The sequence below is a fragment of the Podarcis muralis genome, chromosome 7 (genome assembly GCF_964188315.1).
Source record: "Podarcis muralis chromosome 7, rPodMur119.hap1.1, whole genome shotgun sequence".
Classification (NCBI taxonomy): Eukaryota; Metazoa; Chordata; class Lepidosauria; order Squamata; family Lacertidae; genus Podarcis; species Podarcis muralis.
This window is the reverse complement of record NC_135661.1, coordinates 84,090,238-84,112,735: the sequence shown is the minus strand read 5'-3', so window position 1 is coordinate 84,112,735 and position 22,498 is coordinate 84,090,238. Positions and strand designations below refer to the sequence as shown.

Below are 22,498 nucleotides of genomic sequence, written 5' to 3'. Positions count from 1 at the left end.
GAGGGGGTTTAAGAGGGACGCTGCCGGCTGCAGTCGTTTCCACCCTTCCTGTCGAAATATTTGGGAATCCAAATTCTCCAGGCTCTTTGAGTGCCGAAGAATTCCAAACAAATACTGTTCAACGGCAGCAGCGCCACAGCACCTCTAAGCCTTTATCCTGGCACGGTGCCATGAACATTCGTCAGAATAACAGCCGTCCAGGGAAGGATAACACTCCCATTGTCAGCCAAGGAGATGCACCAAGGCCATTTTTAATATATATATTTTTTGTATGTGTGCAGAGAAGCCGCCTCCGCTGAACACCGAAGCATCTTGTGCGAAGCTCCCCACCTCTGCTTTTGTCTATTCCGCCCCCCCTTTCTTAATTATGGAGGATATTTGCATTCCCGCCCCCTTTCTAAATAGAGATCCTTTTGTTCCTTAACAGCTGTTTTCCTACCAGAAGCTTAGAGATCAGCTTTTTTTTGGGAGAAAGCCCAATATAACAAAATCTTTGCCGGTGGGGATGGGGATGCTTGCCTTTGTCCTGGCGCTCACGCATCAGTCTGGAAGTGTGTGATAAAGCGGTTATCTTGCACACACGGCTGGGAGTGGGGGGGGGAGTTTCTTTCTGAGCTGGGGAAGAGGGTTACACCTGACTGCGGAGCTAAAAATCGTACACAGAGAGAGAGAGAGTTTGGAGAGGTGAGAGTTCAAAAACATGTGCCGGAAACACAGATTAAGGTTGCGCACTTGGATATGTGCCCAGGGCAAAGGCATCGCAGAGACCACACCTGAAGCTGCCCTCTCTCTTACACACCAGACCCTCCAAGTGCCCCTATTTTCCAGGGACAGCCCTGGATTTACAGAAGCCGTCCCGGCTTCTGATTCGATCCTGGAATGTCCCGCTTTTCTTTAGGATGTCCCTGTTTTCCCAAAGTCTTTGCCGGGTCTGACAACATCCCTTTTAACAGGGGATTCGTCCAAAGACCCTCTGCATGCAGAGCACACACTAATTATATTATATTACCTTATTTTTTGCTCTATAAGACTCACTTTTTCCCTCCTAAAAAGTAAGGGGAAATGTGTGTGCGTCTTATGAAGCGAATGCAGGCTCCGCAGCTATCCCAGAAGCCAGAACAGCCAGAGGGATTGCTGCTTTCACTGCGAAGTGAAAGCAGCAATCCCTCTTGCTGTTCTGGTTTCTGAGATTCAGAATATTTTTTTCTTGTTTTCCTCCTCCAAAAACTAGGTGCGTCTTGTGCTCTGGTGCGTCTTATAGAGCGAAAAATACAGCATATTATTATATTATATTATATTATATTATATTATATTATATTATATTATATTATATTAATTATATACCACCCTATACCCGGAGGTCTCAGGGTGGTTCACAGAACAAAATCAAAATGTAAAACCACAAAATATACCATCATACCTCGGGATGAATACGCTCCAGCTTAAATATTTCTGGGTTGCGCTCTGCGGCGACCCGGAAGTAATGGAGCGCATTACTTCTGGGTTTCGCTGCTTGCGCATGTGCAGACGCTCAAAATGATGTCATGCACATGCACATGCGCGGAAGCAGCGAAACACGACCCCCGCATGCACAGACGCGCAGTCACGTCTTACGTTCGCTTCAGGATGTGAATGGGGCTCCGGAACGGATCCCGTTCGCATCCAAAAGTACCACTATATAATCAAAATCATGAATGAATGAAATCTTTATTGCTAAAAACCATAAGCCGTCACAACTGAATCAAAATAAAAACAACAATGCAATAACCTCCCCCCAAAACCCCACATTTTAAAAGGGCATAGGCCTCTACCACTGACCCGCACTGTTGCCCTAGGGTTGCCAATTCAGGAATGGCATAACTTGGATTGGATTTCAGCTTTGTGCCCACTGCCAAATATCAGGGCCGGCCCAAGAGATTTTGCTGCCTGAGGCAAAGGACAAGGTGATGCTCCTCCCCTCCTTATTCCATGTGCAGAAGTTGACTGGACAGGCAGTTCCACTCAGCTTCCTCCACCACCCCTAGTGTACAAGATCTGCCCTCCAACAAAGGAGAAATGGCCCAGGGAGGAACAGCCAGGGGTCTGCTGCTGTTGACCCCCTAGAAACAGCAGCCTGAGGCAACCACCTCCCTTTGCCTAATGGTAGGGACGGTTCTCTCCATATATCACCCAGGATGGAAAAGGTTGGGTTTTGTCGTGAGAGGAACAAATCACTATAGAACAGATTGGACATTTTACAGAGAGCAGCAGCGATACCCAAAAGACAGTATCTTCTTAAAGCAGGCTGGGAAAACATACATTCATTCCCTGGGAATGAATTTGGCTGTGAAGGCCACTGGGGCAAACAGAGGCAATCTATGCCAGTGCGCTGTCGTGGCTGGAGTGTCAGACTAAGACCTGGGAGAGCAAGATTCGAATTCCCCACTTGGCCACCCAGTTCACTGGGCCCAAAAAAAGTGGGATAGAAACATGATAAATAAATAAAACAGCAAAATGCATTTTCCTAGCAGCGTCTTGCAAATCCAGCTTTCGAACCTGCGCAGAACCATAAAGAGATTTCTGATGATTATCTAAATGAATGCAGAAACTTCTACATTTTTATCAGTAGAGCAGAGCTTTCAGCAAACAGATATCCTTTATACCGTTCCACCACCACCGTTCATGACTGGCTTGCACAACTGGAAATTTCTAATGCATGTATACAGAATGCATGACTCCCATATAGTAATCTTCTCATTTCTGCTTGTTTCCAATCACGAGTTCTTGTGGGTAAGGCAGTTTAGTGGGGGAAAGGAAAGGGGTGGGGGGAGCTGATGACATGAACAAGTCAGTTCCTTCAGGGTAACAACACAGAGAATTGGGCTGATCTGAGCCTTTTGCAAATGGTTATGATTTTACACATTGATAAAGGCTTCAGATCTCGTATTTTTAGCACGGCATTCCTGTCACGCGTGCTGTCTTGGCTTTATTTATTTTTTTTGCAACGGAGGCTGTGCCTTTAGGACAAGAGAGGAGGAAGATTTAAATATAATTGCCAAACGCTTGCAAAGCGCTTCTCTCTTTCTGGAAAGCAACAAGATCCGTCAGCTGTGAGCAATATAATTAGAGGGGTTTGCAATTAGAGCTTTGCATATTTTTGAGAGCCAGCAGAGATTGGAATTCGGTGCCTGCTTACCTGGGAGTAAGCATGATTGAACTCAGTGGAACGGGCTTCAGAGTAAACACACGGACTGCAGTTCTTACAGAATTCCCTATTCCTGATCCTGGCCATTCTCCACCACCCAAAATCTGTTTTCAATGCTTAACAACAAGTTCACAAGTTCACAAGAGGCCTCTGTTCACAAGAGGCAGGGTGGTGTAGTGGTTAGAGTCTTGGACTAGGACCTGGGAGTAAAGGTAAGGTAGAGGGCCATTAGGTCCAGTCGTGGCCGACTCTGGGGTTGCAGCGCTCATCTCGCTTTACTGGCTGAGGGAGCCGGTCATGTGGCCAGCATGACTAAGCCGCTTCTGGCGAACCAGAGCAGGGCACGGAAATGCCGTTTACCTTCCCGCCGGAGTGGTACCTCTTTATCTACTTGCACTTTGACGTGCTTTCAAACTGCTAGGTTGGCAAGAGCAGGGACCGAGCAACGGGAGCTCACCTTGTCACGGGGATTCGAACCGCCGACCTTCTGATCAGCAAGCCCTAGGCTCTGTGGTTTAACCCACAGCGCCACCCGCTTCCCAGGACCTGGGAGACCAGGGTTCAAATCCTCACTCAGAGATGGAGGCAGTCACTCCCTGTCAGTCTAACCTACCTCACAGGGTTGTTGTGGGAATTAAATGGGGAGGAGGAGAACCATGTACCTTGGGCTCCTTGAAGGAATGGGGGAGGGGGGATAGAAATAAACTAATAAGACTAATTGAGGTTTCGAAGAGCAGCTTTTGAGTCGCAAGAGTACTTTGTGGCTGGGATTTCAATGGCATCGCTGAAAAGTCAAACCTAATCCAGCTGAACGTTCAGAACTTTGAACCTCTATATATATGCATAGGGGAGGGAGAGATTCGTTTGAACTTCCATAATTCCACCAAATCCGATCTGAAGTTCCAAACCCCTGCTCTGTCCCTAAACACACAGTGGGGGTGGCTGACCCACACCCCCTCCCTGTTGCTCAACCCCCCCAGTTGTGAGAAAAGAGCCTTGGGTGAAACTGCAGAGAAGTTAACAGGCCTGGCCTGTGCGTGCGACAGAATCAGCTGGCCGAGTCCCGGACCCAAATTGCCGCTGCAGGTGAAAGAGACCACTTCTGAACGCTCCCCTATGTACAGTGGTACCTCGGGTTAAGAACTTAATTTGTTCTGGAGGTTCGTTCTTAACCTGACACTGTTCTTAACCTGAGGTACCACTTTAGCTAATGGGGCCTCCCGCTGCCACCGCACCGCTGCTGTGCAATTTCTGTTCTCATCCTGAAGCAAAGTTCTTAACCCGAGGTACTATTTCTGGGTTAGATAAAGGTAAAGGGACCCCTGATTATTAGGTGCAGTCGTGACCGACTCTGGAGTTGTGGCGCTCATTTCGCTTTACTGGCTGAGGGAGCCGGTGTACAGCTTCCGGGTCATTTGGCCAGCATGACTGAGCCACTTCTGGCTGCACACGGAAATGCCGTTTACCTTCCCGCCGGAGCGGGGCCTATTTATCTACTTGCACTGGCGTGCTTTCGAACTGCTAGATTGGTAGGAGCAGGGACCGAGCAATGCGAGCTCACCCCGTCGCGGGGATTCGAACCGCCGACCTTCTGATCAGCAAGTCCTAGGCTCTGTGGTTTAACCCACAGCGCCACCCGCGTCCCTTATTTCTGGGTTAGCGGAGTCTATAACCTGAAGCATCTGTGACCCAAGGTACCACTGTGTTGAAACAGCCACTCTCAAATCCCTGCACATAGAAATCTAGCAGAGCCAGAAGCAGACAGGCTAAAAACGCCCTCCTGACGTGCTAGATTTTTTTCCTTGCAAGGTTTGTTTGCTTTTTTTGTTCCATGGGGCAGGCCACACAATTTGTCAACGCTGAAGGTGACAAAGCGAGTCTCCCTTTGCAAGGGGGGGGGGAGAGAGAGAGAAAGCAAAAAACCTGACGTCTCTTCCCAGATTAACAAAGTGAATTTCTGTTTCAATGTCTGGCTTGTGCAGATGTCAGAGGATGGAGGTTTGTTAACACAGAGAGAGCACGAAAAAACCCCTTTCTGTGGAAACTTGTTCCTTCGGACTTTTCCGAAGACCAAAGAAGCAAAGAGCCCCGTCCCAGTAAGTGGGGGAGCGGGACGCAAAATGCAGAGGCCTGGGTCAAGTGAGGCTGGGGGTCTCTGAGGCCTCCCCCCACATCTGCTGATCCGGTTTCTTTCCCTTGGCTGCGCCTGGCAGGGAGGCAGTTTTGGAAGAACAAGGTCGCATGCATGTCTCCCGTTAATAAATCCAAAGATAAGAATCCAGACAGGAGGGAGGAGGGAGGCTGGCGGAGACTCGGCCCAGGACTGCCCATTAGGAAGAAATCAGATCAGCCTTCCTAGGCTGAGCAAAGGCAGGATGCAAAGGTGGTTTTGACAGGGGGACAACAATGACACAACTCCCTCTGAGAAGGGGAAAGAGACAGAGACAGCAGCTTTCCTACAAAGGATGAAGAGGTAAAAAGTGTTATGATTAGATGGGCCCAGGATTTGGGACATCATATTGACTTTGATGGGGGACGCGGGTGGCGCTGTGGGTTAAAGCCTCAGCGCCTAGGACTTGCCGATCGAAAGGTCGGCGGTTCGAATCCCCGCGGCGGGGTGCGCTCCCGTCGTTCGGTCCCAGCGCCTGCCAACCTAGCAGTTCGAAAGCACCTTCGGGTGCAAGTAGATAAATAGGGACCGCTTACCAGCGGGAAGGTAAACGACGTTCCGTGTGCTGCGCTGGCTCGCCAGATGCAGCTTGTCACGCTGGCCACGTGACCCGGAAGTGTCTCCGGACAGCGCTGGCTCCCGGCCTATAGAGTGAGATGAGCGCACAACCCCAGAGTCTGTCAAGACTGGCCCGTACGGGCAGGGGTACCTTTACCTTTTATTGACTTTGAAAGGTGGGGAAAATTATGGACAAAAACAATTAAATTTACAGCATGTGTGTCACTTAAAGAGAATTTAATGAAGATGGTGTATCGCTGGTAGATTACACCAACTAAACTTGCCAAAATGTATAGAAACCAAGATAAAAACTGTTAGAAAATGCACGGAGAAAGAGGGGAATTTCCTTCATATGTGGTGGACTTGTACCAAGGTGAAATCCTTCTGGGATACAATATATAATGAGTTGAAAAAGGGTTTTAAATATAATTTCAGTAAAAAAACCAGAGGCATTTTTGTTAGGGTTAATTGGAGAAGAAATTCAGAAAAAAAGATGTAAATTTGTTTATGTAAGCCCAGCCAGCATCCAAACGAAGCCTCAAGCGGTGGTTCCCACAGCGCAGCAACCCGGCAAAGGGGATGCAGCAAGGAAAACCACCGTAAGCTCTTCCCTGGGAAGCGCTGAGCAAAGGCGAGTCCCCAGGCAACGCGGCCGATTTGTTCGGCACAAGGCATGCAAGCTCCACCCCCAAGTCGTTCTTAGACTCCTTATTGGGTGAGCAACGCAGCCAAGCAACCCAGTTGGAGCCTCCCTCCTCCCTGGCCGGCAGGGAGGGAGGGAGAGGAGCTGCTTCCTTTGAAACCCGGGAAATTTAAGGGACATCATCAATAAGGGACAGCAGCGGGACACGGCGCTGGGATAAGGGACTTTCCCGCCAAATAAGGGACGGTTGACAGCTATGATCCAGCGCCCCACACAGGTCTTTGCTCCTTTAGATAAACACGTCCAGAAGGAATAATCTCCTAGAGCTGTGCTCGCAAGCGCTCCAGGCGTTGGGAAGTCGCAATCCAAAATACCTGGAGGTTGGAAGACGCTGTCGGTTGGGGAAATTAAGGCATAAACGCACACAGTCCAGTTCCTTGACCCCAGGAGCCCGCATGAGAGCCCTGGAAGTGGCAAGGAGGAAATAAATGATGGAAGAACATTTGAGCGAGGGTGGCTGCACAGCCTTTGCTGAACAAATCTCCTGCCCTCTGTGCTCTCCAAAGATCCTCCTCCCCTCCGTCAATCTTTACCCGAATTACATTGTCCCACCATAAACCGCCACAATGCCCCTCCTTGCCCCATGACACCTCTTCCTCCCCCCTTTATCTCTCCTGTCGTCAACATACCTGCCATATTTTTTAGTATTTACCCGGCTCCTCGCACCGTTCTGAGTTTCAGTAATTCGCCCACCCCACCCTCCATTAGAGCAAAGCTTCAAGCGTTTTATGGTGTTTGCCTGACCTTCCTGCTGGTCTAGTCATCTTCTCGGCCGGGCCTATTGTTCACCCACCATTCCTGTCCACATGTGACCGGACTGTATTGAAATAGCCCGGAAAGGTGAAGGGACACACTCAATACTCTACGTGGGGCTGCCCTTGAGACTGACCCAGAAACTCCAGCGGGTGCAGAATGCCGCGGCGAGACTCCTTACGGGGTCCTCACTGCAGGATCACGTTCACCCGGTGCTATACCAGCTGCACTAGCTCCCGGTGGAGTACAGGATCAGGTTTAAGGGGCTGGTTTTAACCGTTAAAGCCCTATACGGACTAGGACCCTCGTACCTACGGGACCGCCTCTCCTGGTATGTCCCACGGAGGACGTTACGGTCTTCAAACAAAAACATCCTGGAGGTCCCGGGCCCCAGGGAGGTTAGGCTGGCCTCAACCAGAGCCAGGGCTTTTTTGGCCGTGGCCCCGATCTGGTGGAACGCTGTGTCACAAGAGACTAGGGCCCTGCGGGACTTGACATCTTTCCGCAGGGCCTGCAAGACAGAGCTGTTCCACCAGGCCTTTGGCCAAGGCACAGTCTGACTCCCTCCTTTGGTAATCCTCACAGAACTCTAGCCCAATGGTTGCCATTAATTTGATTTTGAATTGATTTTAAAATGAATTGATTTTAGAATGCTGTGTTCCTTTTCTTGTTGTTAGCCGCTCTGAGCCTGGCTTCGGCTGGGGAGGGTGGGATATAAATGAAAAAAATATATATTATTATTATTATTATTATTATTATTAGAGAAAAAGCAAGTCAGAGGAGACAAGTTTATAAAAGCATGCCTGGCATGGTGAAAATCGGATGGAGGGAGGTTTTTCTTCCTCTCTCTTCATAACACTAGAAATCGTGCGCCTTCAAGGAAGCTGAACGTTGGAAGATTCAGGGCAGATAAAGGAAAAGGATTTCTTTGCACAGTGCAAAGTTAAACATGTGTGTCGCAAGGGGTTGGACTAGATGGCCCCCAGGTGTCCCTCCCAACTCTCCTATTCTATTCTATTCTACTCTATGGCACAGCAGCAACAACAAAAGAAAGCAACCTTTTCCCCACCTCCAACCACGAGATGTTTCCAATCCAGATTCCAAAAGTGGATATTTCTAAAGCCTTTGTGATGCATGCTGTGGAGCTGTAGAGTGGTTCCTCGGGTTACAGACGCTTCAGGTTACAGACGCTTCAGGTTACAGACTTTGCTAACCCAGGAATAATACCTCGGGTTAAGAACTTTGCTTCAGGATGAGAACAGAAATTGTGTGGTGGCGGCGCGGCAGCAGCAGGAGGCCCCATTAGCTAAAGTGGTGCTTCAGGTTAAGAACAGTTTCAGGTTAAGAACTGACCTCCAGAACGAATTAAGTTCTTAACCAGAGGTATCGCTGTGCTCTTGCGTGCTATCAACCCCCAGCCAAGCTCAGAGCCAGACTGGGGAAGGCGAGGACATCAATATGGCGGAAGGGTAAAGACAGATGACCCCTCTGACACACACAAACACACCAGTCTCCGAGGCAAGAAAATGCAGGAGACCTGGCCAATCCAAAAAGATGACTCAGCTCCGTCGACTGCACCAGGGTCTGACTCAGCAAGTCTGTGAAGGCAGGGAGGTCTGGAATGTCAAAACAAGGAGAGGGTTGGCATGGAAGCAGGGATCAAAAAATTTCCAGAAAGGGAAGGGGGGGGTCTGAGAATGTTGACTTTTTTTGTGACAGCCCCCCACCAGCTGCTGTTTTTGGAAACTGGAAACTTTGTCAAAAGTGGAGGTGGACTACTGCAATGCGCTCTACTTGGGGCTACCTTAGAAGGTGACTCGGAAACTGCAATTAATCCAGAATGCGGCAGCTAGACTGGTGACTGGGAGTGGCCAACGGGACCATATAACGCTGGTCCTAAAATATCTTCATTGGCTCCCAGTACGTTTCCAAGCCCAATTCAAAGTGTTGGTGCTGACCTTTAAAGCCCTAAATGGCCTCAGTCCAGTATACCTGAAGGAGCGTCTCCACCTCCATCGTTCAGCCCGGACACTGAGGTCCAGCGCTGAGGGCCTTCTGGCGGTTCCCTCACTGCAAGAAGTGAGGTTACAGGGAACCAGGCAGAGGGCCTTCTCGGTAGTGACGCCTGCCCTGTGGAACGCCCTCCCACCAGATGTCAAGGCAATAAACAACTATTTTACTTTTAAAAGACAACTAAAAGCGGCCCTGTTTAAGGAAGTTTTTAAGGTCTGATGCTGTATTGTTTTTAATATTCAGTTGGAAGCCGCCCAGAGTGGCTGGGGAAACCCAGCCAGATGGGCGGGGTATAAATAATAAATTATTATTATTTATTATTATTAGGTGTTCAGGGATGAGAATTTTCCAGGTAGCATGGCTGCTGCTCCTGTCAAGGCCCCCATTTCGCTATGGGATGTGGTTGTCACCATCATTTCTACACTGCTTTATATTTTAAAGGAAAAAATCTCAAAGCAGTTTACAAAATGGATCACTCTTCTCTCTGAGCAAACGGAATCTGGGAGGCTCCTTGGTTTTCTGAGGGGGCTCTGGGCAGTGAAACCAGCTGGAGTCCGTTAGAGCGCAAGTGGCACCCATTGCGCATTGACCCAACAGAGGAGCGAGGGCTCAGCCTTCCCTGCCATGTGGCAGAAGGGACAGCAGCAAAGAGATTCTCTCTCTCAGCCTCTGCTGCTTGGTCTAAACCACTGAGCCTCTTGGGCTTGCCGATCAGAAGGTCGGCGGTTCGAATCCCCAGTATAGGATGAGTTTCTGTTGCTCTGTCCCAGCTCCTGCCAACCTAGCAGTTCGAAAGCACACCAGTGCAAGTAGATAAATAGGTACTGCTGTGGCGGGAAGGTAAATGGCGTTTCCGTGCGCTCTGGTTTCCGTCACGGTGTTCCGTTGTGCCAGAAGTGGTTTATTCATGCTGGCCACGTGACCCGGAAAGCTGTCTGGGGACAAACACCGGCTCCCTCGGCTTGAAAGTGAGATGAGCGCCGCAACCCCACAGTCGCCTTTGACTGGACTTAACCGTCCAGGGGTCCTTTACCTTTACCGCATCCCCAGTTGAGCTGCCCACACTGTAAATCAGCTGGACTAGACTAATGTATCACTGACAACGGACACTCAGCAACCCTCTGTGAGAGATGTACAAATCACTCTGGAGGGCAAAATCACTCAGATCTGTGCTGAGCTTGAGGCCATGGCTGCTTCAGGTCCGTGGGGGTTCCTTGGCTGCATTTTAATATTTTACTATTTTAATGTTTCAATATTTCAATGTTGTATTTTAATCTTGTTTTTCAGTTGTATTCATTCAACTTGTTTTTATTATTGCTTGTTAGCCGCCCTGAGCCCGGCCTTGGCTGGGGAGGGTGGGGTATAAATAAAAATTATTATTATTATTATTATTATTATTATTATTATTATTATTATTATTATTAGACCCAACTCGACAGGTCTGTGATTCTGTCTCCACTGTCTGAAGAGCAGTTGCTGTGGGTCGAAAAGTGGCTGTTATTTGCAGAACCGGCTTGTGGGCTGGCCGCCGAGAGACCAGGATACTGGACTGAATGGGCAACTGGCCGGATCCAGCCAAGCTCCTCTATGCTTCAGAAACTCTGACAAGGGCGCGGTTTCTCTCCTGCCATAAAGGAAAGGAGCAGGAGGGAGGCGATTGTACCAGAACCAGCCAAGAGGAGAAGCCGCGTGACTTTTTCGAAAGCACTGCTTGAATTTAACGCTAGTCAGCGGACCAAGAATACAGGCCTTCTTTGTGCACGGACAATGGATTTCTAGTTAAATACCGTGATCCTTATGCACAAATCAGCAAGTGGCTTCTGTGACCTGTTGACCCGCCATTGGTCAAGCTTTTGTCATGTGAGGTCATCACGGACATTCTCACCGTACGGGGTGCCTTCAACGGAATGCTCACCAACAGCGCAACTTCCGGGAGGGGGGGTGAAAGCACACCTGGAAGGAGTACAGGGCAGGTGGGCAGGGTTTGGAGAGGGGTGTCAAAGCGCTCATCTCGCTTTACTGGCTGAGGGAGCCGACATACAGCTTCCGGGTCATGTGGCCAGCATGGCTAAGCCGCTTCTGGCGAACCAGAGTTGTGCATGGAAACGCCGTTTACCTTCCCGCCAGAGTGGTACCTATTTATCTACTTGCACTTTGAGGTGCTTTTGAACTGCTAGGTTGGCAGGAGCAGAGACCGAGCAACGGGAGCTCACCCCGTCGTGGGGATTCGAACCGCCGACCTTCTGATTTGCAAGCCCTAGGCTCTGTGGTTTAACCCACAGCGCCACCCGCGTCCCTGTGTACACATTACCGGCTTCAAATGCAGCCAGGTCATTCTCAATTAGGACCAAAGCTGGTTTGGAGGGAAGAACATCGAAACAACAAGATAACTATGGATTGCGGCCAGCGTCACATTATCGCCGCTTCCCAAACCGGCAATGTGAGTGTGTGGGATGCAGAGCATAACAGGAGCGTTAAGGCTGCCCCCATCAGTCTTATTTTAGGAACTGGGAGATTCGCCGAACCAGAGGGCTGGTGTTCACTGGAGTAATAGGGCAAAAGGTCGGGAGCCCAACAGCAGGTGGCGCCAGAGCCAACGGCTGGCAGAAGCTTTGTTCCTATGCTTCTCCCTGCAGAGTCCTGCAAGGGCAACACAGAAGGAGACTAAAGGGGGAAGCTGGCTGCCAGCGCCACCCCCTGGACTGGTTGTTAAGTTAAAGGACCCCTGACCATTAGGTCCAGTCGTGACCGACTCTGGGGTTGCAGCGCTCATCTCGCTCTATAGGCCGAGAGAGCCGGCGTACAGCTTCCGGGTCATGTGGCCAGCATGACTAAGCTGCTTCTGGCGAACCAACCTTCTGATCGGCAAGCCCTAGGCTCTGTGGTTTAATCCACAGCACCACCTGCGCCCCCTAAATCTGAGGTTTGGTCAAGCGCTTGCCTCTCATTGCTCTTGGGACTGACCTGTTCCACAGCTGAAACACCTTAATTTTGGTATAGATATTTCCCAAATGTCTGAACAGCCCAAGGCAAGCGAGAATGGCTTGCAAGCTAAACACTGGTAAAGGAATGCTCCACAACGCCATTCTTTTTAAATTAGCATCATATCCTTTGTTTTCATTTTGATTATAAATGTGCAATAAAACCCATCCACCCAGCGTTTCTGTGATATATTTCTCTCTCTCTCCCTGCCTGAGTACCACGCGTTTTTTCAAATACAATCAGGAACATCCATAAAGCAGTACAATAAAGCACCGCAGGAACAACGGATTAATAATAATAAAAAAAACCCTCATCATCTCGGGACCCTAATTAAAAACACAACAAGACACCAGCTAGAATATCTGCTTTGTGCATCGGATGGGTTAGACTCTGGTCCACAAAATGATGGATGGGCTGGTCTTTAAGGCGCTCTAAGATTATTTGTGGTTCTGCCTCAGCCATTGCCAACCTAGCGCCCAGCATCCGTAGCTGGCATGGCTGGGAGTTGCGATCCAAAACATCTGGCGGGCACCAGGTTGGCGACGACTGTTTTTGCAGTGGTGATAAAATCTTAAGGCTGTTTCTGCATGAAAACAAGGTTATTCCCAGAAGGGACTGGTCCATTAAAGAAAATGGGGCCCTGCCCCACCAGCCTCTGCTCTTAGCCCCAGTTTACCTGCCTTCTAACTTAACAACCATGGGGCGCGGGTGGCGCTGTGGGTTCAACCACAGAGCTTAGGACTTGCCGATCAGAAGGTTGGCGGTTCGAATCCCCGCCACGGGGTGAGCTCCCATTGCTCGGTCCCTGCTCCTGCCAACCTAGCAGTTCCAAAGCACCTCAAAGTGCAAGTAGATCAATAGGTACCGCTCCAGCGGGAAGGTAAACGGCGTTTCCGTGCGCTGCTCTGGTTCGCCAGAAGCGGCTTAGTCATGCTGGCCACATGATCCAGAAGCTGTACGCCAGCTCCCTCGGCCAGTAAAGTGAGATGAGCGCCGCAACCCCAGAGTCGGCCACGACTGGACCTAATGGTCAGAAAGACCACTCTCTAGACCAGCGGTTCCCAAAGTGGGGGGTACTGCCCCTCTGGGAGGGGATTCCTTAGGTGGGTGCTAAGGGGCAAAGGGGCCTTGTCGAGTTAATTAAACCGAATTGCTTCCACTGGACAATGAATAAATGTGCAATTCACTGTTACATACATTCCAAAACCAGGCAGCCCAAATCTGGGATGCCATCTCCTGGGTCCACAATCCCGCATGACTCATGTAACCCACATGAGATTGCGCCCCCCACAAGCACTTTTCAGGCACAGCGCCCCAAAATGCGTGCTTTGGGGAGCCACTTAAGATCACTGCCCCCCACCCAAAGTCCTTTTCGGGGGCACCATCTTTGCTGCTATCCTCTTGCCAGAAGAAACAGGACGTCCCTTTTTTCCCAGGGCAGCTGACTGGCATGTTGTTACCGCTTTAAATTTATTGTGTTACTACCTTTCTTGGTCTGCCGTGCATATTGCTGTTCTGAATAATGCTAGGGGAGCAGGTATTTGGGATGAGTTTATGCAATCAAGGAGGCTGTAACCCAGCAAAGTTTGGGCATCTTGGCTCTAGACCATGGGTAGGCAAACTAAGGCCCGGGGGCTGGATCCGGCCCAATCACCTTCTCAATCCAGCCCACAGATGGTCCAAGAATCAGCATGTTTTTACATGAGTAGAAGGTGTCCTTTTATTTAAAATGCATCTCTGGGTTATTTGTGGGGCATAGGAATTCGTTCATTATTTTTTTTCAAAATATAGTCCAGCCCCCCACAAGGTTTGAGGGACAGTGGACTGGCCCCCTGCTGAAAAAGTTTGCTGGTCCCTGCTCTGAGACCCTCCAGCAGCCAGCTCTGCTACGCCTTAAGATTTGGGGAAATAGGAGGTTTCTAGGCTCTTCTATTCCTGCCCATCAAACACGGTCAATACAAAAGCTTCAAGGGTACGTTTTAATTCTGCCCCGTAAGAACAGCAGAATAACATAGCTGCTGGGATCAGGTCACAAACCATCTCGCAAAGCATTCTGCTCTTACAGTGGACAGCCAGATACTGACAACAGCACCTAGGTAAAGGTAAAGGGACCCCTGACCATTAGGTCCAGTCGTGGCTGACTCTGGGGTTGCGGCGCTCATCTCGCTTTACTTGCCGAGGGAGCCGGCGTACAGCTTCCGGGTCATGTGGCCAGCATGACTAAGCCGCTTCTGGCAAACCAGAGCAGCGCACGGAAACGCCGTTTATCTTCCCGCTGGAGCGGTACCTATTTATCTACTTGCACTTGATGTCCTTTTGAACTGCTAGGTTGGCAGGAGCAGGGACCGAGCAACGGGAGCTCACCCCATTCGAACTGCTGACCTTCTGATCGGCAAGTCCTAGGCTCTGTGGTTTAACCCACAGTGCCACCCGCATCGACAACAGCACCTACTGTATGGGAAAAGAAGGAAGCATGTATGTTTGTCTAAAGGAGATTCCGGGCCTTAAAAGATTGAATGGGCAGGGATGAGGGGCTTCTGTGGTCATCTGTGGGTGAAAGAACAAGAGCAGGTGGGAGGAAGCTTTGAGCCTCCAGATTTTGCCAAACTACAACTCCCTTCAGCTCTGGCCATCGGCCGCGCTTCCCAGGGATTACTGGAGTTGTAGTTCAGCAATGTCTGGTTCCCCACCTCTGAACTAGAAGACTGGCTTTCAGGAGCAAGGATAAATAAACAAGATATCTAAAGTATCTGAGGCATCTGGAGAAGTGTGCATGCACACGAAAGCTTATACCAAGAACAAACTTTGTTGGTCTCTAGGGTGCTACTGGACATTTTTTTTATTATTTTTATATATATTTAAACAAGATATGTATTTCTTTGAGCCCCTTAGCCTCTGTTTACAAGTCAGCGTATTTTTTGCTCTATAAGACGCACCAGACCATAAGACGCACCTAGTTTTTGGAGGAGGAAAACATGAAAAAAAATATTCTGAATCCCAGAAGCCAGAACAGCAAGAGGGATCGCTGCGCAGTGAAAGCAGCAATCCCTCTTGCTGTTCTGGCTTCTGGGATAGCTGATCAGCCTCCATTCGCTCCATAAGACGCACACACATTTCCCCTTACTTTTTAGAAGGGAAAAAGTGTGTCTTTTAGAGCAAAAAATACGGTAAGTGCTGGGGACACCTTCCTTCATCAACTACTCCCCAGGACTCTGGCGTATATGCAAACACCTCTCCGAAGAAGAAAATAAACCAAATCACCCCCAGACTGTCGCCATTTTGCAGTCCCATGCTGGAAATGTAGGTTTGTGCAGCTGAGGTGGGTTAAAGTGTTGTGTCGCAACAAAGAGGAGTTTTTGCAGTTAGGAAAGTGACAGGGAAGGCAATACAAAGTGTGGACTAGCAACTGATTAGCTGGAAGTCATAGAACTTCCCCACAACAAATCAGGATGGAAGTTCTTTGGCGTACAACCTCCCGGCAAACAGATCAGCAAAGAGAGGACTTGAGTATGACCTCCGAGCAAACCAATCAGGATGCAGGGTCCATAAGCAGTTTCCCTGCAGAAACCCCAAGTTTGCAACCAGAATTAAGGTAAAGGGACCCCTGACCATTAGGTCCAGTCATGACCGACTCTGGGGTTGCGGCGCTCATCTCGCTTTATTGGCCAAGGGAGCCGGCATACAGCTTCCGGGTCATGTGGCCAGCATGACTAAGCCGCTTCTGGCGAACCAGAGCAGCGCACGGAAACGCCGTTTACCTTCCCGCCGGAGCGGTACCTATTTATCTACTTGCACTTTGACGTGCTTTCGAACTGCTAGGTTGGCAGGAGCAGGAACCGAGCAACAGGAGCTCAGCCCGTCGCAGGGATTCGAACCGCCGACCTTCTGATTGGCAAGTCCTAGGCCCTATGGTTTAACCCACAGTGATTATGCGCTGATAAATCAGTGCATGCATACTTTATTCCCATCACGCACTCATGCTAGACCTCTGTGGGCTATGCATCTACCACAGTTCTAACTTGGAGCTGCATTGATATATATTTTTATTTTAAATAAGACAGAATTCTCCTCCGGCATTAATATTTCATGCTTAATCACCAAATAGCTGCCATTTCAACCACAGGCAGTGAAAGATTTAGGAACTTTACCCCCAATGAAATAAGCATTTACTTACCACGGAGAGGGGAGAACCAATGGCAGTTCTCTTTTTCTACCCCCAATCTCTTCCCCTTTTGAGTCTCCACCCAGGATACTGGGGATGGTGTCCTCAGCAATCTCTTTACCCCCTCACACCCCAAACAAGCCAGGCTTTCTAAGTAAAAATGGTGCATCTGCAGCAGCACAACCGGACGCCTTCTTCTGCCCCAGCTGCAACAAAACATGTCTCTCCTGTATCGGTCTCTACAGCCACAGCAGGCGCTGTGATTCTCCAACGGTTTGACTTCACCCCCAAAGGCAAACTCCTCCATTGTCTCCGAAGACAGACAGATACCAAACAACAACAACCAGCAAGTTACTGGATGCATTTGGAAACGATAATGTTCCGTTTGGAGTGAGATTGTACTTTATTTATCGCATTCACACCCCCACCTTATCCTGCAAGGTGCTCAAGGTGGCGTACATGAATCTACACCACCTCATGCAATCTCCACAACAACCCTGTGAGCTAGGCTAGATTGAGAGGCAGTGACTGGCCTAGTGAGCTTTACAGCTGAGCGGGGATTTGAACCCAAGACCCTAGTCTGACACTCTCACCACTTCACCACAGGGATGCTCATAGCTCAGATGACAAGCTCATAGGTGTTAAAACACCCTGCGCTTGTCATCTGAGACCTTTCTCTGTGTCTCTCCTGCCCAAAAGGTTTGGAGGGTGGTAGCAAGAGAACGGGCCTTCTCTGTGGTGGCTCCCCGTTTTGCGGAATGTTCTCCCCAGAGAGGCTCACCTGGTGCCATAATTACATGTCTATAAGCGCCAGGCAAAACGTTTCCTCTTTACCCTGGCCTTCAGCCATTAAATCATCTATGGTCAGGTGGACAGCTGTTATTATGATTTTTTTATTACTGTGCTTTGTTTTATGTTATTATTATTATTATGCTCTGTAAAATATGTTTTCAATGTTGCACACTGCCCTGAGATTTTTTTTATAATGGGTGGCATATAAATCTAATTAATAATAATAATAATAATAATAAACAATCAACTTGACAGTGCTGACTTCAACCTCTGCAATAGGAAAGGAAACCGTTGTCTCGATTCAGACCCCAGTGAAGAGAGTTGAACTGAAATTCAATGGTTTCACGCGGAGCCCCGCTTTTAAGTTCCTTTCCCCAAGTATGGCCAGTAACTGGGGGCCTGGTTTGTGAACCCCTTGTACGCTCATTTAATTCCCCCTCACCCATGAGCTGCCCCACACGCTCTCCTTCTTAATCCCATTAAGAACTGCAATCGTTGCAGTTCTCCTGTTCCAGTTTTCAAAGACGACAGGGGACGAGATGGTGGGACAGTGTTCTTGAAGCTATCAGCATGAGTTTGACCAAACCGCGGGAGGCAGTGGAAGACAGGAGTGCCTGGCGTGCTCTGGTCCAGGGGGTCACCAAGAGTTGGACACGACTAAACGACTAAACAACAACAGAACTGATAGGAGGCAGCATTAAAGACAGCCTTCCCAGAAGAATTTAAGACCAGGTCAATGGTCTCTCTAGTCCATCATCCAGTTCTTACAGTGGCCAACCTCAAAGGGAAATTCGCAAGCAGGATTTGGGCACGAGAGCCCCCTCCCCCCTTCTGTGGTTTCCAGCAATTGCCATTCAGAGGCATTTCTGCCTTCAGATGTGGAGGGCAGAGCATAACTATCGCAACTAGTAGCCTGATTCTCCTGCAGGAGTTTCTCTAATCTTCTTTTGAAGACATCCAGGATAGTGCCCATTGTTGCCTCCTTGCAGAAGTTCCATAGTTTAACCATCATTGGGGATGATGGGAATTGTAGTGCAAAACTGCTGGAAGACACCAGGTTGGGAAGGCTGGTTAAGAGTTTCCCTGGACGCTGAGGTCCAGCGCCAAGGGCCTTCTGGTGGTTCCCTCATTGCGAGAAGCAAAGCTACAGGGAACCAGGCAGAGGGCCTTCTCGGTAGTGGCGCCCGCCCTGTGGAATGCCCTTCCAGCAGATGTCAAAGCGATAAACAACTACCTGACATTAAGAAGACATCTCAAGGCAGCCCTGTTCAGGGAAGTTTTTAACATGTGATATTTTACTGTATTTTTGGTTTCTATGGAAGCCGCCCAGAGTGGCTGGGGAGGCCCAGCCAGATGGGCGGGGTATAAATAATAAATTATTATTATTATTATTATTATTATTATTAATTATTATATAGTCCTAAAAAGGTAAAGGTACCCCTGCCCGTACGGGCCAGTCTTGACAGACTCTAGGGTTGTGCGCCCATCTCACTCAAGAGGCCGGGGGCCAGCGCTGTCCGGAGACACTTCCGGGTCACGTGGCCAGCGTGACATCGCTGCTCTGGCGAGCCAGAGCCGCACACGGAAACGCCATTATATAGTCCTACAGCACAATTAAAGGTAAAGGTAAAGGGACCCCTGGCCATTAGGTCCAGCGCTGGGGTTGCAGCGCTCATCTTGCTTTATTGGCCGAGGGAACCGGCGTTTGTCCGCAGACAGCTTCCGGGTCATGTGGCCAGCATGACTAAGCCGCTTCTGGCGAACCAGAGCAGCGCACGGAAACGACGTTTACGGAAACGAGCAGTACCTATTTATCTACTTGCACTTTGACGTGCTTTCGAACTGCTAAGCTGGCAGGAGCTGGGACCAAGCAACTGGAGCTCACCCTGTCGCGGGGATTCGAACCGCCGACCTTCTGATCGGCAAGTCCTAGGCTCTATGGTTTATGCAGCTTTAATAGCAATGCTGTATCCCCAGGGACGCGGGTGGCGCTGTGGGTTGAACCTCAGAGCCTAGGACTTGCCGATCAGAAGGTCATGGTTCGAATTCCAGTGATGGGGTGAGCTCATGTTGTTCAGTCCCTGCTCCTGCCAGCTTAGCAGTTCGAAAGCACGTCAAAGTGCAAGTAGATAAATAGGTACCACTCTGGCGGGAAGGTAAACGGCGTTTCCGTGCGCTGCTCTGATTCGCCAGAAGTGGCTTAGTCATGCTGGCCACATGACCCGGAAGCTGTATGCCGGCTCCCTCGGCCAATAAAGCGAGATGAGCACCGCAACCCCAGAGTCGGCCACGACTGGACCTAATGGTCAGGGGCCCCTTTTCCTTTACCTATCCCCAGGGAAACCCAGGATTTTGTGGGTCTGCAATGGGCATGGATGGCTGACGAGTACAGGGAATTCCTTGGCACCTCCTAGTAAACTATAATTCCCAGGGTGCTTTGGGTAAAAAGCTGATATGAAGTCCGTATAAATGTAGAATGCAGATACATCCGAAACTGTGGGCGTGTGGGATTCAACAGGTAACTTCCCAAATCCCTCGGTTCAGAAGGGCAAGGTTGCGAGGCCGGAGCTAACATTGGCTTACTGAGATTAGCAGTCTTCCGTCTCACTCCTTCTTAAACTGCACACACTGTAAATAGACTTTCAGATTTGGCAGCAGAAGCCAAGAATCCTCTGGCTGGATTGGACCAGTGGTGCTCATCTAAGCCTGCAGCCCCCTTCCAACAGCAGCCAGCAGCTTATGGAACACAGAGCTAGACTGCTCTCGGAGAGAGAGGTTCTATCACCAATAAGAGTATTTTCCCACAGGTCTTCAAAGTCCCTTCCCACCCCCCACCCCTTGCAAAGCTGAAGCTTCAATTGCTTGGAGAAAGGAGGGGTGCAAGAAAATCATAAGCCAGTGTGTTCAACAATGGATTCTTTCAGAGCATGTGATCGGTTCCAAACCTGGTGGCAGTGAGTTCCACTGGCGCACCGCCTATATCTCATGATTTGCACGCACATATTGTGAGCAACGCACTGTTTGCCCAACCCAAAATCCTTTCCACCCTTCCCCCCCCCCCCCATCGTCCACGGACCAAAAAGCTGCTTCATCTCCCCACTCCCGGGCGTCAACACTAACAACCCACACCCACTCCCCGCCGCCTTCCCTAGCCGGCGCTCCGCACGCACACAGCCCCCAACCCCGGGAGAGAACCCAGGAGTCCGAGCATTGCCCTCCCCGCCCCCAATAGTGTAACCGACCAGAAGGACCCGGGTGGACGGGCCAGTGGGGTGGCTGCCTTGAAGTTCAAGGGCTGGGCTGGAGAGGGGAGAGGCGACTCATCGGTTGCTCAAGACGAACCGCCAGGAGGTAAAAACGGCGAGGCGAGATCCCCCGGGTTTCGAAGGCGCACAGGCAACGCTCCTGTGGCATTTCTCGCAAGCCCATTAATAAAACCGCAGCTTTTCTCCCGATCCCTTTACAGCCGTGCTGGGCTTAAAGCCCCCGCTTTCCCCTCTCAAAAAATGAAATAAATCTTTGCTCTCCGGTGGACAACGCAAGATATGGGGGGGGGGGGAGACAAGAAACACAGGCAGACGATACAGAAGGCCCCCCTCCCCTCCAGCAACGTCGCAGAAGGACCCTTCCCCCAAGGACAGCCACGCGTTTACACCGCTGCAACTCGTCGGGTGCAGCAGCATCGCAGCCTTGATGCGCGCGCCCCGCACCCCCAAAACCACACTAGAGGAGCGGGGGAGGGATAATCGCGACGGCTCGCCCCCTCCCCCCCCCCCATTTTAACCCTTTCACGCCCGCCAACAGCACTACGGTACGTACGGACCTTTCCTCGCGCGAAGACCCCTCCCCTCGCAAAGCCATCTCCCGTGAATGCAGCCTCGAGTCTCCTTCGCACCCGATCCTATTGAATAGATCAACCCACCACCTCCCCCGAGCAGGATCGGACCGGATCCCCGCGCAGGGGTGTCCGGCAAAGGCCCCCGCCGGGGCGGACAATGAGGCTCCCTCTTTCTCTCTCTCACCAGCTGGTCCTCCGGAGCCGCGTCGCCGCCTCCAGCCTCGCCATCGCCCTGCTTGCTCGGGGACTCGGCGGCCAGGCGCAGCGCCTGCCGGACCCGGCGCTCCTGGCGCTCGCGGAGCAGATGGAGCTCGCACAAGCCGGCCAAGGTGCCCTCCAGCCAGCCGCGGAGCCGGCTCCGCTCCGGGCTGGCGGGGAAGGAGAACGCCCGGATCATCCTCCTCCGGTGGAGCGCGGCGCCGGGTGCGAGTCCTGCTCCGCCAAGCGCAGCAGCGCTAAAGCGACCCCCGGGCGCGCTGGGTCCGCTGCAGCTCCGGCGCTGTCACCGCCTCATCTGCATAGCAGCGCTCATTGGCCGGCCTGCCGGGGCTGATTTGCATGCGCAGCCCTCCATTGGGCGGCCCCGGGTTCCGTGGCCGAACCTCCCATTCAAACCCTCGCTCTCCCTGCTGGGCTTTTTTGCATAATATCCCTTCCAAAGAAGCCATTGGCTCGCCGGGCTCCGCTTTATTTTACAAAGCCACGCCCCTCCTGCCCGGTCTCTTCTTGAGACCCCGCGGTTGAGTTTCGCTAGCCTGGCCGCGCCCAGTTAGAAACCCCGGCCTACCTGATGGCCACGCCCTGAAGCCGAGCCATTGGCTGCGGTCCCTTGGTTTCTGCACTTTGAGCCAAGCCATTGGCCGGCGGGCAGAAGGCGATCTGCATAGCCGCGCCCCGGAGCCGAGCCATTGACTCACCTGCGGTGCCTTATCTGCATGGTAAACCCCGCCCCAGGAATGTTTCAGCCGTCCGCCATTGGTTCGCCCAACCCACCTTATCTGCATAGCCACGCCCTTCCACTCGCTCCATTGGCTCACTGGTCTTAAATTACCTAATACAGCCACGCCCACTGTTCAGGCCATTGACGTTCCAGAGCTCCCCCGCTGGAAACGTGGTCAGTCATTGACACTAATTCTGTTTCAAAGCTTCTATGAACTCATCTGCCGTCTCGAAATTCCTTTTCCTTTCCCTTCTTCATTCCAACTCCTTGTTGCCGGAGTGTTACATTTGTTCATATGCCTAGCCCCGCCCCTCCATATTAATATTGCTTTGCAATTAATAGGCAGGATCTCCCTCCTGACCATGTCCCGCCTCCTCATTCATAAAATACTAACTTGTGCGCT

At 50.7% G+C, this 22,498-nt stretch overlaps 1 protein-coding gene across 2 annotated transcripts in view; it reads right to left on the bottom strand.

Moving 5' to 3' along the window:
• Positions 1–21,677, bottom strand: part of DACT3 (dishevelled binding antagonist of beta catenin 3) — a 40,294-nt gene extending 18,617 nt beyond the window's left edge. Inside the window, exon 1 of one of the 2 annotated variants that reach the window (XM_028742145.2) lies at positions 21,340–21,677. In XM_028742145.2, the coding sequence (XP_028597978.2) occupies positions 21,340–21,552 (213 nt within the window). In that variant the 5' untranslated portion in view covers positions 21,553–21,677. Of the gene's footprint in view, positions 1–21,140; positions 21,302–21,339 lie in introns of those variants that run through there. The other variant, XM_077932282.1, reaches the window with a different exon arrangement.
• Positions 21,678–22,498: the final 821 nt, after the last annotated feature.